Here is a 25,477-nt window from a genome sequence, read left to right on the forward strand (position 1 = left end):
ACGTGAACATTTGAAACATCTCAACAAAACCCATAATACATGTTAAATATTATAACCTTTCGAAGTACTATACTAAAATTGAGAGGAATTGAAGGAAACAAAAAAAATGTTCTGATGTTTACTACATAATGCCTGAAATAGGATCAGATACAAAGTTCCAATTGCAAAGAGCCATAACTCTGGTAAATATTGTCGAATCAAACTGTCATTCAGGAAAACACAACTTCAGTTTAAAAGATATTGGTTGAAAACTGTAGAAGATCACTGGACAAAAAAATAGTTTACAACAGAAATGCATTTTTTACATAATGCCTATATTTAACTATGAAATGCTAAACAACTCAACAAAGCCCGTAATATATGTTAAATATTATAGCTTTGCTAAGTACTATACCAAATTTGAGAGGAATTAAAGAAAACAAAAAAAAAGTTCCGACGTTTTCTACATATTGCCCGAAATTGCGTCCCAACGACGGACCTATGTGCGTACGGACGGACAACGCCATACCATAATACGTCCTATCAATTTTGACAGGCGTATAAAAATGAAGGAAACTGTTGTAGAAGTGCATATGCAACATGGAATATTGACGGTTAACTACATGGTAATAGAATAGGTATATTTAAATTTTAGCTAGATTTATAGGTTAAGGAACAAGAATTACGCGTAATCATATGTCTCGCCTTTCCCGCTTTGTCAATAAATTCTCAAAATTCACTGTTGTTTACCCAAAAATAGGTGAACCTGATATCACATTACTTCCAAACCTTGCATAGGTGTTTAGTAGATTAGTATCATTAACTTCACCAAGTTTCAATTCAATCGGTTAACATTAACATTGTCAAAAGTGGACTTTAACGCAAATGTTGACGCCGCCGCCGCCTTCGTCGGTGTTGGAAAAGCAACACCTTAGTCTTGCCTACCTCGACTATCGTCGAAGGCGAGAGAAAAACGAAATGAACCGTGATTGCGAATGTGTACAACAAAGATGGAATGTTCACTGTTCCAATGGTACACAGTTATATATATATTCAGCTAATTATAACTCAAGGGAAAACAAACTACCAGGGATTAATCTAGGATATAGGGGAAACTATTCATTCTTAAATGTACAGGGATGTGATTTCTTAAAGGGGAATGTTTACAAACAAGTTAGAACTTGTACAGTTGAAAACAAATTTTTCAAATGAAAACAGTTAAAAACACAAAGCAAATTTTTTTAGTTAGAACAAGAGGCCCAATGGGCCTGTATCACTCACCTGTATTAAATTTAAGTCATGTCTACGAGAAAGAATATATTCAAATAGGCTTTGTTATTTATCATGATATTCGCCAATTATAATCATTAATGACTATTGGCCTGTTGGTTATTCAAAAGAAGTTGTTAAATTTTTTCATGCATTTGACTTCTATGATGTGACCTTGGAAGTGGGTGAAGCATGCCATCTGCACTGTCCAAATATAGAGAAGTTGTTTGAAGATTTTAACACATTTGACCCCTGTGACCTTGAAAGTAAGTTATAAAGGTCATTCATTTTAACAAAGTTGATAGCCCTTTATCCCAGCATGCTACTGACGAAATATCATGAGCCTGGGCATTCTGGTTATAGAGAAGAAGTTGTTTAAGATTTTAATTCGTTTGACCCCAGTGCCCTTCAAAGTGGATCAAGGTTATTAATTTTAACAAACTTGAAAGGCCTTCATCCCAGGAGGCTACTTGTAAAATATCATGACTCTGGGCCTGTCAGTTATAGAGAAGAAGTCTTTGAAAGGAAAACGTTGACAGTGGACATCGCACCATGGCATAAGCTCATTTGCCTTTTGGGCAGGTGAGCTAACAATGCACAGTCAAATATTAAGAAAGTCAATCTTAGTATAGACATGTGAAGCTGATGACAATGCTACAGAATGAATAATAAGAGTATTATTGGATATATACATATAATGCAATTGCATCAAACATTGATGTCCAAGTTCTTATTAAGCTGACAATTCACAATGTTGAATACAATTTAGTCACAATGATATCATTATAATTAATCAATGGCGGGGCCACCATTATGATGTTATTTGAAATGGTATCATGATAAGTAACATAGTACATGCATGATACATGATAATATTATACACTTATAGTCATTAATCAGAATCAGAAAAGCCGTGCATGTTTAGATTATACATAGGTTATTTTTAAAATAAAAACAGAAATGATAATACAAACTGACAAATATTAGCATTTGAAATATAGGAGGTACACTACCAAATATTGTCGGCCTAGGCCTTTATCTGTTGCACCTTTTGTGCTGGTGTAATCAGTCTGCTAAAACGAATCGTTTTAAAGAAATTAAAATTGTGATCATTCCATCTTTATGTGTGGTCTAGACTACTTGGAAAAGACCAGCAGAGTCTTAAATGTATATAATTAACAATGTTAAATGGTAACAAATAAACAAGAAACCCAGATCTAGAGGGCCTGTATCACTCATTTGAATTGGACATTGCGTCCTGTGGGGTTTAAAGTGATCAGTTTATCGGTATTTGGCAAAGCTGAACAACACTTCATCCAAGAGACCTACTGATTCGTAGGCTATGTATCGAAAATTCCTAAATTAGTTCAAGGTCAGGGCCTATTAGTTTTTCAGAAGAAGGAACATGTAATGTAAAGGTTTGTATACAATGTATGTTTAACCCAGACCTGTGATTTTGAGGAAACCACCTTTCAGTATATCATCAGTCCTAGCTAGTACTGACCAAATATTGTTGGCCTAGGCCTTTTGATTGTGTACAATTATTTGACCCTGACCTTGGAAGTAGGTCAAAGTTATTTATTGAAGGAAAGTTTGTAGCACTTCATCATATCATGCTATTAATTGGCAGGATGAACCCTGAGGGTTAACGGGTACAGCGAATCTGCCATAATGGTGATTTCCGAGTCGTTGGTGAGGAAATATTTTTCAAGAGCATTGGTGTCAGAAGTGTCTAGTAGAGGATTTTCCAGAAAGGCTGTATCCAGACAGCTTTGTACTACATTATGGGTGAGGATATAGGTTGAGCTGTTGCCAGGTAGCTGCATTTTGGCAATGAAGTCGGTCTGTATTCTTGCCTGTAGTTGAGTCATTTTGCACGAGGGGCATTTGAATGTACTGGCAAATTTTTGTCGGGGCGATATGGTGAGGGTGGCATGGCAACTGTTGCAAGATTTTATAATCTCCACTGTGATGGATGTTGGAGTTCCAGATATTGTTACAGGCAGCAATGCTTCATCTTCCTTGATATCTACAATGTCATTGCAGATATCAATTGTGGTGCTGGGTGTTGTAGCGACAAACTTTTTCCCGTTCAAATCTTTTATGTTTACAGAGGTGCACCTGTAGGACTTTCCTACAACCACTTTGTTTTTATGGTCAGTCGAAAGTGCTAGTTTCACAGAGGCTGTGGAATCAGCTATGACCACATCTTTCAAGAGAATGTTATGTCCTGCCATTGTCTTCCATGTCTGTGTGGTGAACTCACGAATAATTTGACCAGCGACAGTTACCTAAGAAAAAAAAGAAAACAATTCTATACCGGGTCAGGTACCGGTGCATGCAGATTTCGTCAAGACAAAATTCAACGACCATAATACAAAATTGTCAAGGAACTTTTCATACAGAATGAAAGACATTTTGCCTCAAATTTTGAGGTAACTTTTAACACCTTCTGGTATTTCAAATAACATCTTAATGGTGGCCCCGCCAATGATTAATTATAATGATATCAATGTGACTTAATTGTATTCATCATTGTGAATTGTCAGCTTATATATATCCAATAATACTCCTTCATAATAGTATTCATTCTGTAGCATTGTGATCAACTTCACAAAAAAAGTTCCTACCTTAGTACCTACCCAACTTTCACAAACAGGGTTGGGGAAGGGGAAACACACATACTTTTAAGGTTGGCCTGCTTAAATGCATGCATACTTACATTGGCTCCTGTTATTTGTTCTTGAACATCTGCGAGTTGAATTTGGGGCAGTGGTGTGTTGTGGCGTTGTTTAAAATGGAACTGCACATCAGTGGTAGGCAATGAGATTTGAGTAGTCTTTTTGCAGCAGATGCTAGTTCCGCTTGGTGAAGTCGGACCTACATATATGTAAATGAAAGGAAATTACATTGTATACCGTACAAATCCACAGTAGTGGTGCGCTGGTCATCGATTATAATCGAAAATTAATTGATTGCAGACAAATGCAGCGACAATCGATTATGAAAATTGATAATCAATTCTGTAAGTTCAATGAACATGTTTTCGGGTAAAAAATTGTCAAAAGTTATCTCCCCTCAAAAAGAAAAAAAGTCTGGAAAAAAACTCGCTCACTGTAGTGCTGAGTATCGCTAGTAAATCCACAATACGATACGTATCACGATACACCAGTATTGCGATACGTATCGTGAAGTCAAACTACAACAATAAAAACAGACAAAGTGATTGTAATTTGTAATAAATGCATAACACGCTTTGTCATTTCCCATGTTCAATACACTCGCACAACACAACACAGGTTCATCAAATTAAAAATATTAATTCAATGCAAATCTTAATTAAACAAAAATGTAATAACAATACTAAAGTTGTCTGCTTATATTAGCATCATCTGTCAATGTATAAGATCGTTTGGATTTTTGAAAGATGATAATATAATCACAAACATGCATGCTGATGGGTCATAGATGCTTAATGGACCTCTAGGACAGATAACGGATGTTGTGAAAGGAGGATTCTCCTGAAGTACATGTACAGCGGGAATATACAACTCATCTTAGACAAGTTAGGTATAAAACCGCAAAGTCAAGACAATCTCAAGTTTACGGTAAATCTTTGTAGTTTACGGTTCAGCTTACCCTATATAAAACGTTAACATTTTCTCTTTAAAAAGTTGTAACGTTATGCCCAACCTGTTAGACGTCATCACATTGTCAGACCCACCGAAAATATAACAGCAGTTATAATTACGGCATCAGTATATAGCCATTGAAACATTTTAAACAGGAGTCGCAAATGCAGATAAATAACTACTTCCGTGTGTTAAGTAGTCTGTCCCTACAGTTCAAAAGGATGACATACACTTGTAAACCCGCTGGTAAAAGCCTGTCGATTAATAACAATAGCGTCAGCCATTTTGGTATAGTAAAAGATTGCGCAAAGGGATTGTAGTGAAAACGGACTCAAGCGCGCCGGTGACACGGGTCAGCGTGCGCGAGCGGCTCACGTGCGCACTGAAAAAGAAGAGACTAGAAATTAGACAACGCAATCTACACCACGAGGTAAATTCGTAAACAGAAAAGCTTATCTAGCAAGACATCCCGGTAAAACGGTGCATACGTCGCTAGAACCCCCCTACCCACGGTTAACCCCGGTATAGGAAGTAGGGAACTGACCACCTGTAACAAGGTAAACGGTAAGCTGTCCTCGTGAACCACGCGTTGACACTTCAATGGCGACGAGGTAAAACTCGACTGACGGGGCCACTCTCCATCTCGGAAGTTCTGTCATTAGGCGTGCAGGATTAGAAACCCTGTCATACGCTAAGTTTAATTGTTGTGATTTTAGTATTGGATTTGTATATCTTTTAAGAACTTTGGGGATAGTTTTTATAACCCTATCACTATTTTTTGTTTGTTTCTTCAGCGAACTTTGTCGATATTTTTTTTTTTTTTTTTAGGGGTAGCTGCGTGCGCCACGTATGTGACGTCATATCCCCTGCAGCATTGTCTTCCGGTTTTTCGGCAGATATGTAAACAAACATCCCCACGTGTTTCTAAATTGATACTTAGGTTTGATTTGTTGGTTTAATATATCAACCTGATTTTGTGAGCAGCTCTCATCGGAAGACACTGTGTGTTCATTTATTAATTTTGTTGCCGGTTGCTGGCTAGAATTTTGATACATTATTTTAATACACAGGTGTCAACTGTGTGTTACATTGTTTGTGTGTTCATTTAAGGTCAAAACGTAGATTTTCTCTCCCTGTACCAAGTTGTGACTATCATGGCAGAAAATATTACTCAGTTGAGATCTGAAGTTCAAAGTGTGTCTGAACAGTTTGAAAACCGAATGTTAAATCTAGAGTCCACTTTGGAAAAAATCTCACTAATAAACTGTCGGGGAAAATCGCCGAAATTATCGATGTGAAATTGGACGAAAAAGTGAACGATATAAAACATGACGTCAGTAGTGAAATTACAAAGTTAAGATCTGAAATGTCCACCTTGGAAAAAAACTGTAACGAAATTGCCAGTAAACACCCCCAGGTGGAACCGTCAATCAAAAACAATATTGTGATTCGCAATCTCCCCTTTGACGAAAACGAAAGGGGAGATAACAGTGTTACTTTGAACAAGGTCCAAACTCTATTCAGGGATGGTCTAGAAATCAATGATATTGAGTTGAAATCCGTGAGCCGGAAGGAAAGTAAAAACAGATATCCAGGTGTCATAGTTGCGGAAATAAGTGACGTTGACAAAAAACATCAAATTCTAAAGGCAAAAAGAAAACTGAAAACCAAGGAAAATTACAAAAAGGTGTATGTGGATAATGATATTCCCCGGGAAACACGAAATTTACAGGCAACCGTCAGAACCGTTCTAAAAGAAATTGGAAAAGAAAATAATTTCAAGTTCGTGGGAAGTCGCCTCGTCCCCAACAGAGCCCCGGTCAACTATAGTCAATAGGGAAACGTGCGGCTTGGCGTATGGAACTGTCGAGGGTGGTCCCTCAAATCTAATGACAATTCACTTTTTCGACATGAAGTTCTGAAACATATTGACTGTGATATATTAGCCCTGTGTGAAACGTTTTTGAGAAATAATGATGTAATAACTATACCTGGTTATAAATGGATTGGTAATAACAGGTCAACTATAAATAGACGAGCCGTCCGAGGCTCAGGCGGTGTTGGCGTTTTAGTGAAGGATGACCTTTTAAAACACTTTACAGTTACTAAACTAGACGACAGTGTTGATGATATTCTGTGGATTCAGTTATTAAACAAATCTACTAGCCATTCCATTTGTATCGCAGTATGTTACTTACCCCCAATAAACTCGACAAACCCAACCGATGGAACGATTTTTTTTGACAATCTTTTACAACAAGTTTATTGTAACCAAAACAAGGGTCAGATATTTATCGTGGGCGATTTTAACGCCCGATTTGGTAGCCTTACGGATTATATTGAAGGTATAGACTCTGTGAAGCCACGTTCTATCATTGATGAAACGGAAAATCATCATGGAGACCTATTTATCCGTTTTTTAACAGATATTAACTTCTGTATTCTAAATGGAAGGTTTGATGATCGTGATTGGACATGTATTTCGCCGCTAGGTAAATCAGTTGTAGACTACATCTGTGTCCCATATGAACAACTCGACAAAATCTCTAATTTTGAGGTTATCAGGATGTCGCAATTAATAAGTGACACAAACGTTTTCCCCTCAAGCACCCCCGATCACTCGCTATTGTTATGTACCTTACCAATTGACCTATCAGCTGCCGTTCCACATGAACGCCCACCTGACACGGGAGATGCGCGCACTCGTTATAATACACACAAAGTCCCGGGTGACTTTCTGACTAGCGACGATGTCCATGCGGAAATCAATGAAACAATCCAACGAATTGAGCACGCTGTTAACATAGATAAAAACATTCAAGACGCATACTGTGCTTTTACAGTCTTAGTGAAAGACGAAATGAAACGTAAACTTCCTGTGTTTAAAAACCATCGACCTAATGTGAAGTCTAAATATAAGCCATATTGGAATGATAATTTGAGTGAAGAATGGGCAAAAGTCAAATCTAAAGAAAAAACTTGGTTACAATTTCATGGTCATGTAAACACGAAACGACTACTGAAAGAAGCTTACTGTGTTCAGCGTAAATCGTTTGATAAATTGAACAGACAACACAAGCGTCAACATCAACGTGATGAACGACAAAAACTCCACGATCAACTTGTTGGAGATACTCCTAGAGATTTCTGGAAGTCAATAGGCCATATTGGTATAGCAAACAATAGAAAAAATGATATTCCGTGTGAAATTATAGACGACGACGGTAACGTCCATAATGATGAAAATGCGGTTTTAAATAAGTGGAAAAACGACTTTGAAAACTTGTTCTCTAATAGTGCCACCAATAACAACGCCATCCCGACTGACGACGTACAAAACGACGGCAACGTACCAGATGTGTCATCGTTAAATCTTGCGATAACTAAAGCCGAAGTAAAAAAGGCAGTAGATTCGGCGAAACTACACAAGGCAGCGGGTATAGACGACCTCACTGCAGAAGTTTTAAAAAACGAAACTGCGATAGATCTACTCCATAGAATTTGTGTAGGCTGTTTCGACCTGGGCTGTGTTCCTTCTGAATGGAATAGCGCCATTATCAATCCTATATACAAACCTGACTCTGACGACAGGCGTGTACCATTGAATTATAGAGGGATTTCCTTAATATCGGTACCGTGCAAAATTTATTGTAACATCCTTAACACACGTCTCAACAAATGGCTGGAATTGAACAACGTGCTTTGTGACGAGCAAAATGGATTCAGAAAAGGCCGCAGCTGTGAGGATCATATATTCTCACTTTACTCTGTCATCAACACCCGAAAAATCAGCAAGCAGTCTACCTACGTATGTTATATAGACATGCGCAAAGCGTTTGACAATGTGAACAGAAACCTACTGTGGTACAAATTACACCGCTATGGCATAAATGGTAGATTTTTATCAGCCTTACAGTCTCTTTATCGTGATATTAAGTGTTCAGTTAAAGTAAATAGAAATTTCACCCCTTGGTTCAGCGTAGAATCCGGAGTAAAACAAGGATGTAATTTATCACCAAGTATGTTTTCATTGTATATTAACGACCTAGCAGACAAAATAAACGCGGCTCAGTGCGGTATCCAGCTGGATGACGTCATGCTGTCGTTATTACTGTACGCCGATGACATTGCCATCATCGCCCCGGACCCGACCAAGCTACAAACTCTACTTGATATTGTCTCCGATTGGTGTAACGATTGGAAGTTATCAGTTAACCCAACAAAAACAAAAGTTGTTCACTACAGAAACCCCTCGATACCCCAAACTGATGTGCAATTCAAATGTGGACTAGTTGATATTGGAATCACTGACTCCTACAAATACCTAGGAATTTGGCTTGATGAGCATTTGAAAATGCATAAAGCGGTGTCTGAATTGTCTAAGTCGGCGAGTCGAGCCCTAGGAGCACTTATCGGTAAATTCATCGCCTGTGGTGGAATGACGTATGATGTTTTTACGCGATTATATAACTCCGTTGTTGAACCTATTTTATTGTACGGCAGTGCTATATGGGGAACAAAACAGTTCTCAATGATCAACACAGTACAAAATAAGGCTTGTCGGTTTTTCTTAGGGGTTGGAAAGTACACATCAAATATAGCCACAAGAGGCGATATGGGGTGGAAGTCTTCTGTTTATAAACAAAACGTAGCTTGTGTGAAACTTTTATGTAAAATTCGACGTCTTCGAAGAAATCGTTTGTCAAATAAAATTCTCATGTGGACAACAAATCAAAGGAAAGGTTGGTTTAGCACAGTACAACGTCTATGTAACGCCATTGACCCGAACAATCTGGTATCCGACGTCGAATTATCTACGAATTACGTCATGAGACATTTGTCTACCAACCTAGCCAATAAAGACAAGCTTGAATGGTATAATGCCCTATATGACGATAGGAACAATGCTAACGGTAACAAACTTCGTACATACAGAACTTTTAAAAACGATGTTAAAACTGAGCGTTACGTCAGACTTGACATACCCAGAATCCATAGACGTAACTTAGCTCTTTTTCGCGCGGGATCGCTACCATTGGCCGTTGAGACAGGTCGGTACGCCAGGCCGCCCATACCCCTGGCAGATAGACAATGTAAATTTTGTACTCTGCAAAAAATTGAAGACGAGGAACACTTCTTAGTAGAATGTGAACTTTTCTCTGATTTAAGACACACTCTTTTTCTCAAATGTGCTCAGCATATTGACGGTTTTCATGATATGAACAATAAAAATAAATTCATAAGTATTATGTTAAACGATGATCTCCAGCCAACTGTAGCAAGTAACATTTCATCCTTCTTCAATAGGCGAAAAGTATTTAATTGATTATTTGAATATATGTAGGGTAGATAGTGAGCGATTGTAGGTTTGGGTTGCCTCATCACTTTCGCTCATATCCTCTCTTGATATTGTCAAGGATATATAACTTAATAATAACTTTAAATAAGCATATGTGTTCTAGAATAAATACGGTAATAATTGAGTTAATTAAATATGCGTGATCTCGTTACTTCCACTTACTGAAATTTGAACATTTGAACTTTCAACAGTTGTAGGGGTCATAATTGAAATTTCACTCATTCATGTATTCGTACAATAGTTCAGCCTCAGTTTTGTGATACTTTTATATATGTACATATTTTTCTTGACCATACTATACCGTAGTCTGTGTACATTAAGCTATATATATATTGACTTTTAGGTGATACACTTTTATTATAACATATGTGATAATTTTTTTTTTACTGTTTTAAGTGTCTCATAAGTCAACCATACTGGCTGGGTGTTGATCATTGTACTATGTATATTTTATTGTATAATGTATTTTATGTTGATCAATGCGTGACACTTTAATAAACTAATTTATTATTATTATTTATTATTTATTATTATTATTATTTATTAATTTTGTTGCCGGTTGCTGGCTAGAATTTTGATACATTATTTTAATACACAGGTGTCAACTGTGTGTTACATTGTTTGTGTGTTCATTTATTAATTTTGTGGCCGGTTGCTGGCTAGAATTTTGATACATTATTTTAATACACAGGTGTCAACTGTGTGTTACATTGTTTGTGTGTTCATTTATTAATTTTGTTGCCGGTTGCTGGCTAGAATTTTGATACATTATTTTAATACACAGGTGTCAACTGTGTGTTACATTGTTTGTGTGTTCATTTATTAATTTTGTTGCCGGTTGCTGGCTAGAATTTTGATACATTATTTTAATACACAGGTGTCAACTGTGTGTTACATTGTTTGTGTGTTCATTTATTAATTTTGTGGCCGGTTGCTGGCTAGAATTTTGATACATTATTTTAATACACAGGTGTCAACTGTGTGTTACATTGTTTGTGTGTTCATTTATTAATTTTGTTGCCGGTTGCTGGCTAGAATTTTGATACATTATTTTAATACACAGGTGTCAACTGTGTGTTACATTGTTTGTGTGTTCATTTATTAATTTTGTGGCCGGTCGCTGGATAGAATTTTGATACATTATTTTAATACACAGGTGTCAACTGTGTGTTACATTGTTTGTGTGTTCATTTATTAATTTTGTTGCCGGTTGCTGGCTAGAATTTTGATACATTATTTTAATACACAGGTGTCAACTGTGTGTTACATTGTTGACCGGTCTCGGTTTACAATTTATGTACCAAGATAATATCTTACCAAGATTTAATATTGTTTTCCGGTTTTTGGAGATATTTAATGTTGACCCAATTACATGTCCAGGTTCTTGGATATGTGTTATGTTGATGCTGTTATAATTATTTGGGGATTTAATTCATTTCTACTTGCCTCACGTCTGCATCTCCAATAATATTAAGATTCTCAGCTGCATTTACGTTTCCTTCAGTACCTAACCTTATTTGCCCTGGTACAGCAAATATGGCTCTTAAGATCAATTGGTGTAAGGAACGTGAATTACTTTCATTGCCGGATGTTGGAAAGAAAGTAGCTGCCAATATCATGGACTACCGGTATACATACGGTAATATTACCAGCCATAATATTGGGGATATACCTAGAATCCGTCTCACGGACAGGTTAATGGAAGCGATTGATTTGGCCCCCAATCCACATTTGTCCAATGACCAGGATTCAGGTCAACCATCAAGTAATGTAGGGAGGGATCCGTGCAAGACTGTTGAGCAGCAGCCTGCAGACCAAGCGGCATGTACTCAGGAAGCTATTAAGGAAGTGCTTCGGCTGATAGAGGAACGACAAGGTGCCCTCTTACCTGAGTCATTCCGAGCGCAGGGAGCTAGTGCTCAACCGGATTACAGGGAGTCAGAGGAGGAATGTGTTACTCCACGCCGGTCAATGAGGAAAACTGAGCCCAAACATAGGTACGGTACACGGTCCCGAGGTCGCCTTAGTGAGGATTCAGATGAGGACTATGCCCACACCCGGCGAAGGCGTGGCAGGCAATCCCGACCCCCAAGTAAACACCGTAAATACTTTCGCGATGAGGAAAGTGACGACGATTTGTCATTTACTGCCCCATTACGAAGCAGCAAGGGGAGACCACCCATCCTGCCCAAACATCTGGAGTTTGATGGTCGGTCAAACTGGTCCCTTTTTAAGCAAAAATTTACACGGTATGCTGATGCGGCGGGCTGGACGATTGAGGAACGGAGAGATGCCTTATGCTGGGGGTTGACAGGGAAGGCTGGTGATTTCTACCACCTGTTGACGGAGATGAATTCCTCAATGTCCTATCGCAAACTGATTGCTGAGTTCGACAAGCGCTTCCAGGCCTCAGAGCTTCAGGAAACTTTGCAAGCCAAGTTTCAAATGGCTAACCAGGACCCGGATGAGACACTGCACGATTGGGCAGACCGGGTACTCGGTCTAGCTGTCAAGGCTTACAAGGACTTACCAGAATCCTGGATTAGGAAGCATGCTATAATGCGGTTTTGTCTGGGCTGTAAGGAGAGGGAAGCCGGAAAGCATGCCTGCATGCAAAAACACAAAACCCTTGAAGATGCTATTGAAGAGATCGAGTGGTATAGGTGTATCCATCATCCACAAGATTCTAAAAAGAAGTCCCGCTCGGAAGCACTACCAATATATAGGACGCAGCATTATGAAGACTCGTCAGCGTCATCGGATGAGGAAATAGAGGTACGGGAGGTGCGCCGGTTTGCGGGTGCACCACGTAAGGAAAAGAGGACTCCCTCACAGACAAAAACGCCTCCGATCTCTTCCATCTTGAAGAAATCAAGCAATTCTCCTACGCTGGAGCAGAGGGTAGCTTCTTTGGAGGGAGGTGTTTCATCCTTGCAGTCTCAACTATCCCAGCTCACCCTCAGGATGGATGCACAAAACAAGGACATTGGAAGCAAGTTTGACATGCTTCTCACGGAATTCAAATCCCGGGGACGGAGTCGTAGCCCATCACCTAAGCATAGCAATTGCTTCAAGTGCAATCAACCTGGGCATTATATGCGAGACTGTCCAGAGGCTAAGAAGGAGGTTACCTTTAAAGAGGAGGGATCTTTAAACATTGTGGGGTTGGAGAAGAAGGACGATTCCTCAACCCAATAAAGCACCAAAGTCCTTCCAGCACTGTCCCAACTCAACAGCCAGATACAACAGTCTCTTGGGCTCAGGAGAATCTACCCATACAAGGGGTGCAGTCCATGGAGTCAGCTGTCTCATCGGATAAAGAGGACAACGGCAGAGATGAAGATTTGGATGTCATGAGAATAAACAAGGTTAAGTCCAATTCCCTGTACCATACCACAGTGCGGGTAGGAAATGTGACGGTGGATGCTATTGTGGATACAGCAGCAGAGTCAACCATCCTTTCAGACAGGATTTATCAAATGATGGACCCCAAGCCTCCAACACTGTGCAAAATGAAATTCCTCACGGCAGCGCGGGATATGTCTATGACAGGACTTAAGATAGGACCGGTAAAACTCCAGATTGGGGCTTCTGTGTATAATGAGGTCATTCACGTTGCTCCTATTGAGGATGATATGCTCCTAGGGTTTGACTTTCTAATTCGTCAAGGAGCTCATATTGACATGGAGAATCATTTGTTAAAGGTTGGTTCCACCACTACCTCTCTCAGGGTTGGTAACAGCGAGGGTTTACCCGGAGTGAGTAGGGTCTCTGTAGCAAAGAGACGTATGATACCCCCACGTTCAGTGGCACGGATAAAATGCCAGCTGGATAAGGTCCTCCCAGATTATGTTGTGGAGGCAGAGGAAAATCCCCGATGGGTTATTCCCAGGTCAGTGCACCGGAGCTCGGATAGCCCAACAATCTGTGTGGTTAACTTCTCGGATAAATTTACTGTGCTCAAGTAAAGTAGTCGGAATGGCTACAGGAGTAGATATTCTCCCGGAATATGACGCGGAGAAACCCACTCTGGACATTAGTGAGGTGGAGGACCCTAAAGGCCATGATGACAAAGCAATTCCGGAGCATGTGAAGGATATGTTGACCCGGTCGCGGGAAAACTTATCTGAGGAGCAATGTCAGAAATTGACATCGGTAATCTGCGAGTTCCAGGATGTGTTCGCTTCCCACATGTTCGACATAGGGACCTTTAAGGAAATTGAACATCGAATCGATACCCAGGGAGCACCGTCGGTGAAACAGCGGATGAGGAGGACCCCTATCCACTTTGTGAAAGAGGAGGAGGAGGAGTTAAACAAGATGCTGCAGGCAGGGGTTATCCAACCATCTGTCTCTGAATGGGCGTCAGCTCCAGTCTTAGTCCGGAAACGTGATGGGTCGGTTCGGTATTGCATCGACTACAGAGCTCTAAATAATTTGACGTTGAAAGATGTATACCCTTTGCCTCTAGTTGAAGACTGTGTGGATACACTATCCGGAAATCGGTGGTTCTCCAAGCTCGATGCAGTATGGGGCTATTGGCAAGTGAAAATTGCAGAGGAAGACCGAAAGAAAACTGCCTTTATTACCAAATATGGACTGTTTGAATTTGTGAAGATGCCATTCGGTCTATGTAACTCACCAGCAACTTTCTCTAGGGTCATCAACTTAGTGCTGTGTGGCCTTAATTGGAAGACTGCCCTGGCCTTTCTAGATGACATAGTGATTCTAGGCAAAGATTTCGGGGATCATCTTAAGAATTTGGTAGAGGCTTTGAGCAGGTTCCGGTATTACGGAATAAAACTCAAACCCAAGAAGTGTGTCTTCTGTCAGAGAAAGGTGGAATTTCTTGGCCGGATTGTTGGGGAGGACACCTTAGCCATGTCTGAGAGCGACATAGAGGCCATTAAGAACTGGCCAGTACCCTCTACTACCAAAGAAGTAGAGAGATTTCTGGGTTTGGCGAATTATCACCGGTTGTTTATACAGAGTTTCGCAGCGGTTGCTATTCCCTTGTATAACATAACGGGAAAGAAGCCTTTCAGATGGGAGAGGGAACAACAGCAGGCATTCGAGACGCTAAAGGCTAAGCTAATGCAACCACCAGTACTAGCCTTGCCCAACCAGAATGATGATTTCGTATTGGATACCGATGCATCGGACGAGGCTATAGGAGGGGAACTTCTGCAAATAGTAGATGGGGAGGAAAGAGTGATAGCATATGCCAGCTTTGCTTTAACCCCGGAACAGAAGCGGTACTGTACTACACGGAAAGAGCTGCTGGCCATTGTCCGGTTAACACGGCAATTTCGACATTACCTCTTAGGCAGACCTTTTAAGGTAAGAACCGATCATAATAGTCTTACTTGGCTGTTACGGTTTAAGCAGCCTCAGGGTCAGTTGGCACGATGGATAGAGGAGTTGAGCCAGTACAACATGGTTCTGGAACACAGAAAAGGTAGTTTGCACACAAATGCAGATGCATTGTCCAGGATGTCTGCAGAGGTCAGCCATTACATCCATGGGTCCCGGCTTGAGGATCTGCCTTGTGGTGGTTGCCTTTATTGCCAACGAGCTCATGATCGATGGGGCGAATTTATAGAAAATGTGGATGATGTGGTCCCCATTGCAGCAAAGGGTCCGGTAAATCAAGGCCAGGAAAAGATTTCCCCGTCAAAGACCTGGGACCCTGGTGGAACAGAAGATAAAACTCCCATATACATTGAGGTGTGCTCACGGTTGTGTCAGGTGCACACACTGACCGAAGAGGGGGAGGTGGTGTCCTTTGTGCAATCCGCGGAGGATAGAGAGATGTGCTGGGGTTTTTCCCGAGAGGAAATCAGACGGGAACAAAGCACGGATCCTGATTTGACGCTGGTGCTGAATTGGATCCTAAAACAGGCGACACCGGCTAACGAAGAGCTATTTCTTTCGAGCCCTGCGTCCAAGTTTTATTGGATAAACAAGGAACGATTGAGAGTGAGGGAAGACATCTTATTTTTGAAAGAAAAGGATTGCCGGATCCAGAAGCTTGTAGTGCCAAAAGGTCTGCGGGGTACTGTGCTGCATCTTCACCATGATCTGCCATCTGCCGGGCACCAAGGTATCACACGGACACGAGAAAGAGTGAAGGAGAAGTTCGCCTGGTATGGTCTTAGTCAGGATGTTGAGAGGTTTGTTACTACCTGTGAGGTCTGTAATAGGAGTAAGAAGCCAAATCGACATGGCCGATATCCTCTAGTGAGACACCATGCGGGAGCTCCGATGGAAAGGGTTCATATCGACTTCCTGGGGCCGTTACCAAGAACAGAAAATGGGAACGAGAACATTTTGATGATGGTGGACCAGTTTACGAAATGGGTGGAAATTATTCCTACGTCCTCTCAGACAGCTGAAGTCACAGCCAAAGCGGCGGTAAACTCTTTCTTCTCAAGGTTTGGGATGCCATTCCAGTTGTTTTCTGACCAAGGACGAAATTTCGAAAGTGATCTTTTTACTGCCATATGCGATATTCTGCGCATCCATAAGGCCCGAACCACTCCATATCGACCATCCTCCAACGGACAAGTCGAACGTTACAATCGGACTCTGATGGACGCAGTCAGGTGTTTCGTTGGTAACCGACAAAAAGACTGGGACGTCTTACTTCCTCAGCTTGCGGGAGCAATGAGATCGACAGTAAACCGGAGCACGGGGCAGACACCAAATATGATGATGTTGGGCAGGGAGGTTAATCTCCCAGCAGATCTTATGTTCGAGTCCTGTAATACTCCCCTTCAACAGGGGGTTGCACCCTATATTCATCGATTAGTAGGCGCTTTGCAGGAAGCTCATCATATAGCTAGACAGAAATTGAAGGAGACACAGCGCCGGATGAAGAGGAACTATGACCTCAGGGTATTGAAGCGGTCTTATCAGAAAGGAGATATTGTCTACATCCTGGATAGTGGGGCAACTAAAGGCAGATGCAAGAAGTTGTGCCCTCCCTGGAAAGGGCCCGGTATAATTGTGGAAAAGATCACACCATACTTGTTTCGGGTTCAGCTTAACAACAAGGTCTTGGTCTTAAACCACGATAAGCTCAAGCCTTGCAGGGACCGCCAAATGCCTGCATGGATAAACAATTTCACATCCAATCTTCTGGTGGGTAACGAGGCAGAGGGTGAAGTTGATACGGAGGCAGATGATGAGGCTTATTGTATTTGTAGAAAGCCATGGAATGGTCAATTTATGATACAGTGCGACTACTGCGGGGAATGGTACCATGGGTCATGCATCAATATAGCCCCTTCCGATGCCCTGGATGTTGACCGGTTCAAGTGTTCTTCTTGTAAGAACAATGTGGTCACTCAAGCATAGTTTCTCTCTTTCTGTTCTTCACAGGTGAAGGCATGGCGTACGGAGGCAGATGGACTGAGGTGATGTCTAAACACCTCAAGACAGTAGAGGATGCCACCCGAAAAGGTGACACCCTGGACCCTCGAGATGTCATGAGCCACCTGTATAGGACCAACATCTCCGATCGTAGGATGAAGGAAGCGGTAATGGGGCAGGTCAAGATCGCCATCAAGAAAGGCAGGCGGGGTTGGCTAAGGCGCATGGCAGAGGAGGCTCGCAGCGCTGGATTGTTTACAGACGAATGGATTGAAGGTAACATCTTCAAATTACAGGGTCGCCATCATCGTCGTGACAATCGCCGAGAATCCATCGCGGAGCAGGCGGTGTTCGAGCCTGTGAGGGACTATCGGCTTCAACAGGACCCGACACTCCCAAAATATGTTGAAGAGGTTAGCGCTCAAGATGGCCCGACTAGGTTGGATCAGCGCTCCTACAGAGATGCCTTAATGGACTGCCCTAGAGAAGAGAAGAGATCGTCTCCGGAAAAGTATTCGTCGGACGTGTCCAATCATTCGGGAGGGGAATACCAGGAGGAGTTGGCCGGCGAATCTTCAAGGGAGGACCTTTATGTTGACAATCAGTCAACCGGTGAGGGTCAGGATTCCCAGTTACGGGGAGGAAGCTCGGAAGGCAAGGATTCCCGGTTCTCGGGAAACACAGACACGCAACGTGTCGTTGTATTAATGCCTGCAGAGAGCCACATGCCGGATCAGGGCAAGTCGCAGAGGGGTAGCCCCCGTTATCAGCGACAGTCTAGCTCACGGCTGAGGGGCTCGGATTCGAGCAGGGGGAGGAGTATGGCACGTTTCTCACAAAAACGGAGACCCTCCCCGAGGAGTTATCAACGGAACAAAGGAACCTATTCTACAAGAGAGGCAAGGTCTCCGACCCCACGTATACAGAGTACGAGGGGAGCCGGACCAAAGGTTCATTCAGTCCGGGTACGGACAGATCATCAGCAAAGTTCGGGGGTTGGACAAGTACCAGTACGAACTAGGGAAATATGGAATTCGTCTTATTCCCGTAAGAAGGAGTCTTCCAAGCCGGAAGAACAGCCCACTCCAACAAGGCACCGGAAACGGAAAGCTAAGTTGCAAGGTCAGGAGGGTCAGCCACCTGAGAAGAAGTATCACAGAGGTCATCGGAAGGGGGAGATTTGCAAGATAGGCGGTTGTGGCAAGGAAACTTGGTATCCCAAGCGTCATCTAGTTGAGGCTCACCTCCCCAATGTCTTAGAAGAACGTCATCCGTTGACAGTGGACCTACACCGGACCCGGTATTCGTGTCTGGCCATGTTTGCTGTATGCACTGTGGGGCCAACAGCAGGGCTGCAAGACCTCTGTGATTGGATCAACCGATACAGGTTCATTGAGCCAGGTTGGAAGATCACCGATAGACAGAGGGAGTTGATGGTAGGACTGTGTGAGGAGCAAGGCTGGGAAGTTCCACAGGATTTCAGCTTGTCCCCAATAAACTCTCCCGCTGCACTCCTGCATTGGAGGTGCCTGAAAGCTATTGCCAATCAGATAGCTAGGGGGACGATGAAAGAGCTGAGGGAAAGGTTCACCTTTACCTCTGAACAGGTTCTTGTGGAGCCGGAAGCTGAGGTCCAGGATACGGCTGGTGTCGACGTGAAGGATCTGATAGAGGCCATGGAGACGTCATCAGGACTTCGGGTATCCACTGGTAGATCGGCAGAGGACCCGGGGTTAGAGCATCAGAATCCTGCTGGGGAGTACCAGCTAGAAGTCTCGGGAGGTGTCGCGGTATACTGCGACCCCGAAACCTACCCATCAGTCGACGAAATATCTCGATTAGTGGAGGAAGGCTTTAAGGGGGTGATTGGAGTCCATCCTAAGCACTGCATTTCCAAGGTTGACAAACAACGCCTGGTGGACTTGCTGGTGGTACCTGGAGTGGCTGGACTCGGTGAGGTCGGTCTCGATCACACCTGTCGGCCTGATACTTGGTATCCTCAGGAGCAGCTACTCAAGGATCTCCTGTCCTATCTGTGTCCAGGCATGGTACTGGTGCTGCACATCAGGGGAATAAGAAGGGATGCTGCAGGAGTGGAGGCCTTCATGCGCTGCCTGGATATCCTGCAATTGCAGGGAGTATCATCACGCCAGAAGATTCAGCTCACTGTTTCTCCGGTACAGCGAGAGTAGTGGAAAGTTGGTTGGAAGTCTATCCAAACACCTACTTTAGTGTGTCAGGCCTGGTGTTTCACTTCAACGATGACCAGAGAAAGGCTGTCAAGTCAATTCCCCTAGATCGGCTCCTTTTAGAGACAGATGCCCCTTACTTTCCGGTAAGTGCGGAAAGTTCGTGCAGTGCCCCCCACTTAATTGATATCACAGCCAGGAAAGTGGCAGAGATACGGGGAGGCATTACCGTCAGAGAGGTCCTTGGAGCCACAGAGGAGAACGCCCGGACCTTCTTCTGTTAAGCTTGAGTGTGGACCGGTAGCAGGGCCCCCATCTTGATTAGGCCATGCCGGTGTGAGGGTTAGTGCCCGTTCGGAGATGGCTATGGACTTTCCCAAAAAGAAAACGGGGGGGAATGTAGTGAAAACGGACTCAAGCGCGCCGGTGACACGGGTCAGCGTGCGCGAGCGGCTCACGTGCGCACTGAAAAAGAAGAGACTAGAAATTAGACAACGCAATCTACACCACGAGGTAAATTCGTAAACAGAAAAGCTTATCTAGCAAGACATCCCGGTAAAACGGTGCATACGTCGCTAGAACCCCCCTACCCACGGTTAACCCCGGTATAGGAAGTAGGGAACTGACCACCTGTAACAAGGTAAACGGTAAGCTGTCCTCGTGAACCACGCGTTGACACTTCAGGATGTAACTCTTGAGATTCATAATTTCTAGGTAGGATACTACCAATGTTATAGTATTGCGATACGAATGTAACAAAACATGACTATATTACAGAATAAAGTTCTGATATGTTTCTTTTCAATAATGTAGTACTCATGTTGCGGGGAGGTTGGTCGCCATATTGGAATGACAGCTGAATGTAGTGAGTGAGAGGGGTTACCTCATGTCATGACCAATTGCAACAAATCCCAAAATGTTACCGTCAAATTTGTTTGGCAACTTCAAGATATCATATATGATGTAATTATTAAACAAAATCAATATCTTAAGTGTAGTCGGCCGGGAAAGGAAAATAAAAAATAAGAAATATTAAATTATCGCGCATTTCTTACCCTTTTTACATTTTTCTATAGGAAGCATTATTACATAAACTACAGTTGAGTGTAGACTAAAGGTTACACAAAGTGCACTCCGAGTGCACTCCGTTTTGACTCGGAGTGCACTCCGTTTGGACTCCAGGTAAACTTGGAGTGCACTCGGAGTGCACTCCAAGTTTACCTGGAGTCCTATCAGGCCCCAATCCTACCTGGGTCCACATGTACCTGTAACCAAGTACATATATACATAATGTTTATAGATATATGTATACTCTTATACATTTACTCCTTAAACAGGTAACAATAAGATATGTGTTACTGTTTTATCTTTGTATATATATCATCTTATTATTTTGTTGGTTCATTTTTCGTTGGTTAACTGACAGCATCTTATATAATTGATTTTTTTCTATTAGTTAACCCTATATAAAATGAATAGATCTGGCACTTCGTTGAAAAATGTATGATAGCATTCCTTTCCTTTGATTTGAAGAGTTTTAACAAGCCACATCAATTAGTAGAAAATTGGTAGTTTGTGGTCTCTCAAAATGTAGAGTTTGATTGTGTACTGGACATAACTTGAACTTGTACTCAAAGTACTAAGTACTGTTTTATATATATTTCAAATACTTTTCTTCCAACAGTTTATATTTATCTTAACATACAATAAAAAAGAAAGTTGTTGGGTTTTTTTATCACCTTGATAGCATATTCCGGATCTAATGTCTAATTTTGATTTACAGTTTAACATCAGATTGACTTACATTTCTATTTGGTAAACCAACTTTTTTTTTTGTTTTGGTTATACCTGCCTCATTAAATCCAGGTCATACATGGAGTTCTTTTAACAGTTATATCAGATATATCCAATCCCCCATAAGTTGGTTGTGGTCTCTTAAAATGTAGAGTCTGAATGTGTACTGGAACTATCTTGTACTCAAAGTACTACTGTTTTTAATATTTCAAATACTTTACTTCCAACAGTTTATATTTTTATCACCTTGATAGCATATTCCGGATCCAATGTCTAATATTGATTTACAGTTTAACATCAGACTTAAATTTCCATTTGGTAAACCAACTTTGTTTTGTTATACCTGCCTCATAAATCCTGGTCATAAATGGAGTTCTTTTAACAGTTATATAAGATACAATCTCTCCCCCCCCCCCCCCCCCCCCAACTTCCAGGTAAATATTTACCTGTATATCAAGCATGATTACAGGGGTGTGCAGAAAAGACAGACTTACACTGACCCCAATAATGACCCCTTCCTCTAAGTTTACCTCATAAGGTGTGAAGATATGGACAGGTGTACGGTCATCTAACTAGATAAAGACCCCCTTAATTGTTAGATGGAAACTGGTCATCACACCTTACCTTTACCTAGCCCGAGTTTCCTCTGGCCCTGACACCATGTCTGGTATGGTGTCAGGGCTAGCGGAAACTCAGGCTGACCTATACCAAGGTCATATAGAATATAGGTACAGACTTGTGACGGTCGATATCTGACACTTTTGAAATAATATGATTGTCCATTCCTATTACAGTATTATTAAAACAGTTATAAGTCATTATTATAAAAAAAAAATATTTGAAAAAAAAATATTTCAAACTGGTACTATTACTATATGTCTTTGATATTATAATGGAAGCATGCATAGAGTATTAGAGGTCAATATGTAAATCAACATAGATTAATATAATTTTCATGTTTGAGTTAAGTAAATACTTATCAAACATTCCATACACCAACTGCAGCTGGCCTTATGTCATTTTTTTTTTAAAAGTTTGAACATTTAACTTTATGATTTTATAATTGGCTTGAACAACCTTTGTACATTCATGAACTGTATCTGTTACATATAAAGAATGAGTGACACATATCATGATAGATATTGACTGAATGGGAATAGAAAACGATGTAGTTCCAACAGGTCAGTTTTACAGGTAAATGGTACATAGGTTGCCATGTCCAACTGCCCTTAGGCAAATTTTACCTCAGGCTCTATAATCTTATTTCCTGGATGAGAACAATGTGTACTAATTACGGGTATAAGGCTATAGGTTGGTTTGGGAAAAGGTGAATTTACATTCATTATACCATTTGGAATTACACTGATTTTTTTTTTTTTTTTTACTTTAATCTCTTCCTTTGCAATTAATTTTTTAAAGCAATGTCTTTATATTTTTGAATATAACAAGATAAGAACTGCATCATTTCTTAATTTGATTTGCATTAATTTTTTTTGAACTTATATCATTCAACATTGTACCTCTACATACCGGACACCTGCATAAACCAGCCAATACGTTTGGTCTCAATGACTTATGGTTTAGACAGATTACAATGTAATAAATATAAGAAACAGCTTATTTTTACTTTCTAATTTCAGTATAGAATGACTTCATTTCAATAGAGTTGGTCTTCTTAAACCTTTTAACCAATTTGTTAATGGTTTTACTACTTATCTTGACATTTCCACCTTAATTACACTGGTATTTCGTTTATACATGTAATTTTGGTCTGATTAAGGCCTCTCAAATGGAGAGCTACAATCCTTTCCTTCAAGTCAGGAGATAATCTTTCTGTTCTGTTAATTGGCCTGAGGTTATAACACTGTGACCCTGCTTTGCACAGCTTCATCATTTGAAGCCATACAGTGACAAAATTGACACAGGTATTTCTGTGAACCCAGGACAGTACCTGTAGCTGGCTCCTAAAACTCACCTGGCATAGTTATCAGGGGTGTCAGGCCAGAGTCAGTCATGCATGACCAATAATAATAGCAATTAAACAGATACTGTCATTCATTATGGGTAGTCCAGAACTACATACTTGTGTGTACGTTATGTCAGAACATTAATTTAACTAGGTAATGCTCGTAAATATGTACAGTTGTAAATGTATATTTTTCTAATGAAACTAAAATGATTGTTTATTTTATAATTACTTGCCTGAATTGAGTACATGTATGTAGAGGATGTCTTATAAAAAAACACATAATTCATTAAATACTGTAAACTTTCAATAACATAATATAGATATATTATCTAAACTTCCTTTACAGTCATGATATATGTACAGTAATAAATATTCTAATTGAAATAATTTTCAATTCCTTAATAAAATGAAATACAATTTACTTACATCTTAATGAAATATGAAATAACAAGCAATTAACTTTCATAGAAACCTGATTATAGCATAAATTGTATAACTGTCTTTTATGGATCTTAATAAATATATATTTAACATGAAGGCATTATTACCATGTATTAACAATAAAAGAAATATTGACTAAACAAATGTTAATAGTAATATTAACAGAACAAAAGTAATTTGTAAAAATCTATTCATTTATATGTAAATTATATTAAAAGCATCAAAGTATTAATATATATATATATATATAGTCTGATTATAGAACTGGGGTAGGCATGGTGTCTTATATGACTCCAGGTAGACTCGGAGTCCACTTGGAGTGCACTCCAAGTTTACCTGGAGTCCAAACGGAGTGCACTCCAAGTCCAAATGGAGTGCACTCGGAGTGCACTTGGGTGTAACCTTTAGTCTACACTCAACTGTACAGAGCATCCTGGGAATCGTCAAGGCAGCATTTATGGTAAATAACGTCTTTACACTAAAAATAAACTATGGGGAAATCCAAGCACAGAATCCTGCTGATTCCCAAAATTAAAACAAAGTGATCCGCCCTTTGGTTGGACATTGCTATAATATAACGATATTGCGAATTCATTTAAATTTCAATAAATTGTAAAGTACATAATTGTTCGAGCTTAAAGTGGAAGTATACTTACTTCGGGACTTTGATACATTCTTCAGTCGTATAGGTGTTTTAGTCTCGGACGCATGCACAAAAAGCTGTCTTTTCTCGGGGGAGAATGCTACTAGGTGGTCATACGTTGACTTTTCCGTTTGGAGCAGACAGTTGAAATAATTTGTGTTGTTTCTTGCAGCTTTTTTCATTGGCGATACATCATGAACATATCCAACAACATCCTCCATTTCATCGGCAGGCCTACGTTTCGCCGGTGTTGTTGAGGTCATTTTGTTGCTGGCCTTAGAGTAATTTTGTAAATTAGATAGGGCGCTATATAAATTTCGTATATTCGTATGTTGATGTTTCATGCCTAAATTATATGACATCTATATATGTTCAAGAAATCCCAAGCACCCTTGGGATGATCCATTCTGCTCAACACTTAGATATGAATTTAAAAGTAATTGTTACACTGATATTTTTTTAGAAGATTTGTTTTATTTTCCTGAACATGTTTCCCGGGATTGCTAACTTGTGAATATCATGGTTAGGAAATCAAACATCACAAAATAGCACTTATTGAGTAACACATACACATTTTGAACAGCATAAATTGTTATACAATATGCGCACTTTGCGGAGTAAAGACTTAATCGGGACAGAGACGTATATATATTTCTCTCATACCTGGCCATGTCGGATAGAGTTTGCCAATGTAAGAAAGCCATGTAAGATAAATCTTTCTCTCATACCTACGGGTATAGTACCGGTTTATCCAATGCAATACACCTATGTCGCATGAGGCCGTATTACATGGCTACCCATGTAATACGGCTCTGATTATGACGCAAC

At 40.6% G+C, this 25,477-nt stretch overlaps 1 protein-coding gene across 1 annotated transcript; it reads right to left on the reverse strand.

Annotated features, from left to right (window-relative positions):
- Window positions 1-297: 297 nt before the first annotated feature.
- On the reverse strand, window positions 298-24,920 carry LOC117319796. Its single transcript, XM_033874536.1, has 3 exons — window positions 24,663-24,920; window positions 3,971-4,128; window positions 298-3,539 (listed from the first exon to the last, which is right to left on the reverse strand). Exons 1-3 carry the CDS (start codon window positions 24,910-24,912, stop codon window positions 2,868-2,870), a joined length of 1,080 nt encoding a protein of 359 aa, XP_033730427.1. The 5' UTR covers window positions 24,913-24,920; the 3' UTR covers window positions 298-2,867.
- Window positions 24,921-25,477: the final 557 nt, after the last annotated feature.

The sequence above is a fragment of the Pecten maximus genome, unplaced genomic scaffold (genome assembly GCF_902652985.1).
Source record: "Pecten maximus unplaced genomic scaffold, xPecMax1.1, whole genome shotgun sequence".
Classification (NCBI taxonomy): domain Eukaryota; kingdom Metazoa; phylum Mollusca; class Bivalvia; order Pectinida; family Pectinidae; genus Pecten; species Pecten maximus.

Coding starts and splice junctions, on each gene's coding strand:
- LOC117319796 (XM_033874536.1), bottom strand. CDS start 24,912: ATGACCTCAACAACACCGGCGAAACGTAGGCCTGCCGATGAAATGGAG. Junction 4,129..24,662: donor GAATGTATCAAAGTCCCGAA/GTAAGTATACTT, acceptor ACATATATGTAG/GTCCGACTTCACCAAGCGGA. Junction 3,540..3,970: donor AACAAATAACAGGAGCCAAT/GTAAGTATGCAT, acceptor TTTTTTTCTTAG/GTAACTGTCGCTGGTCAAAT.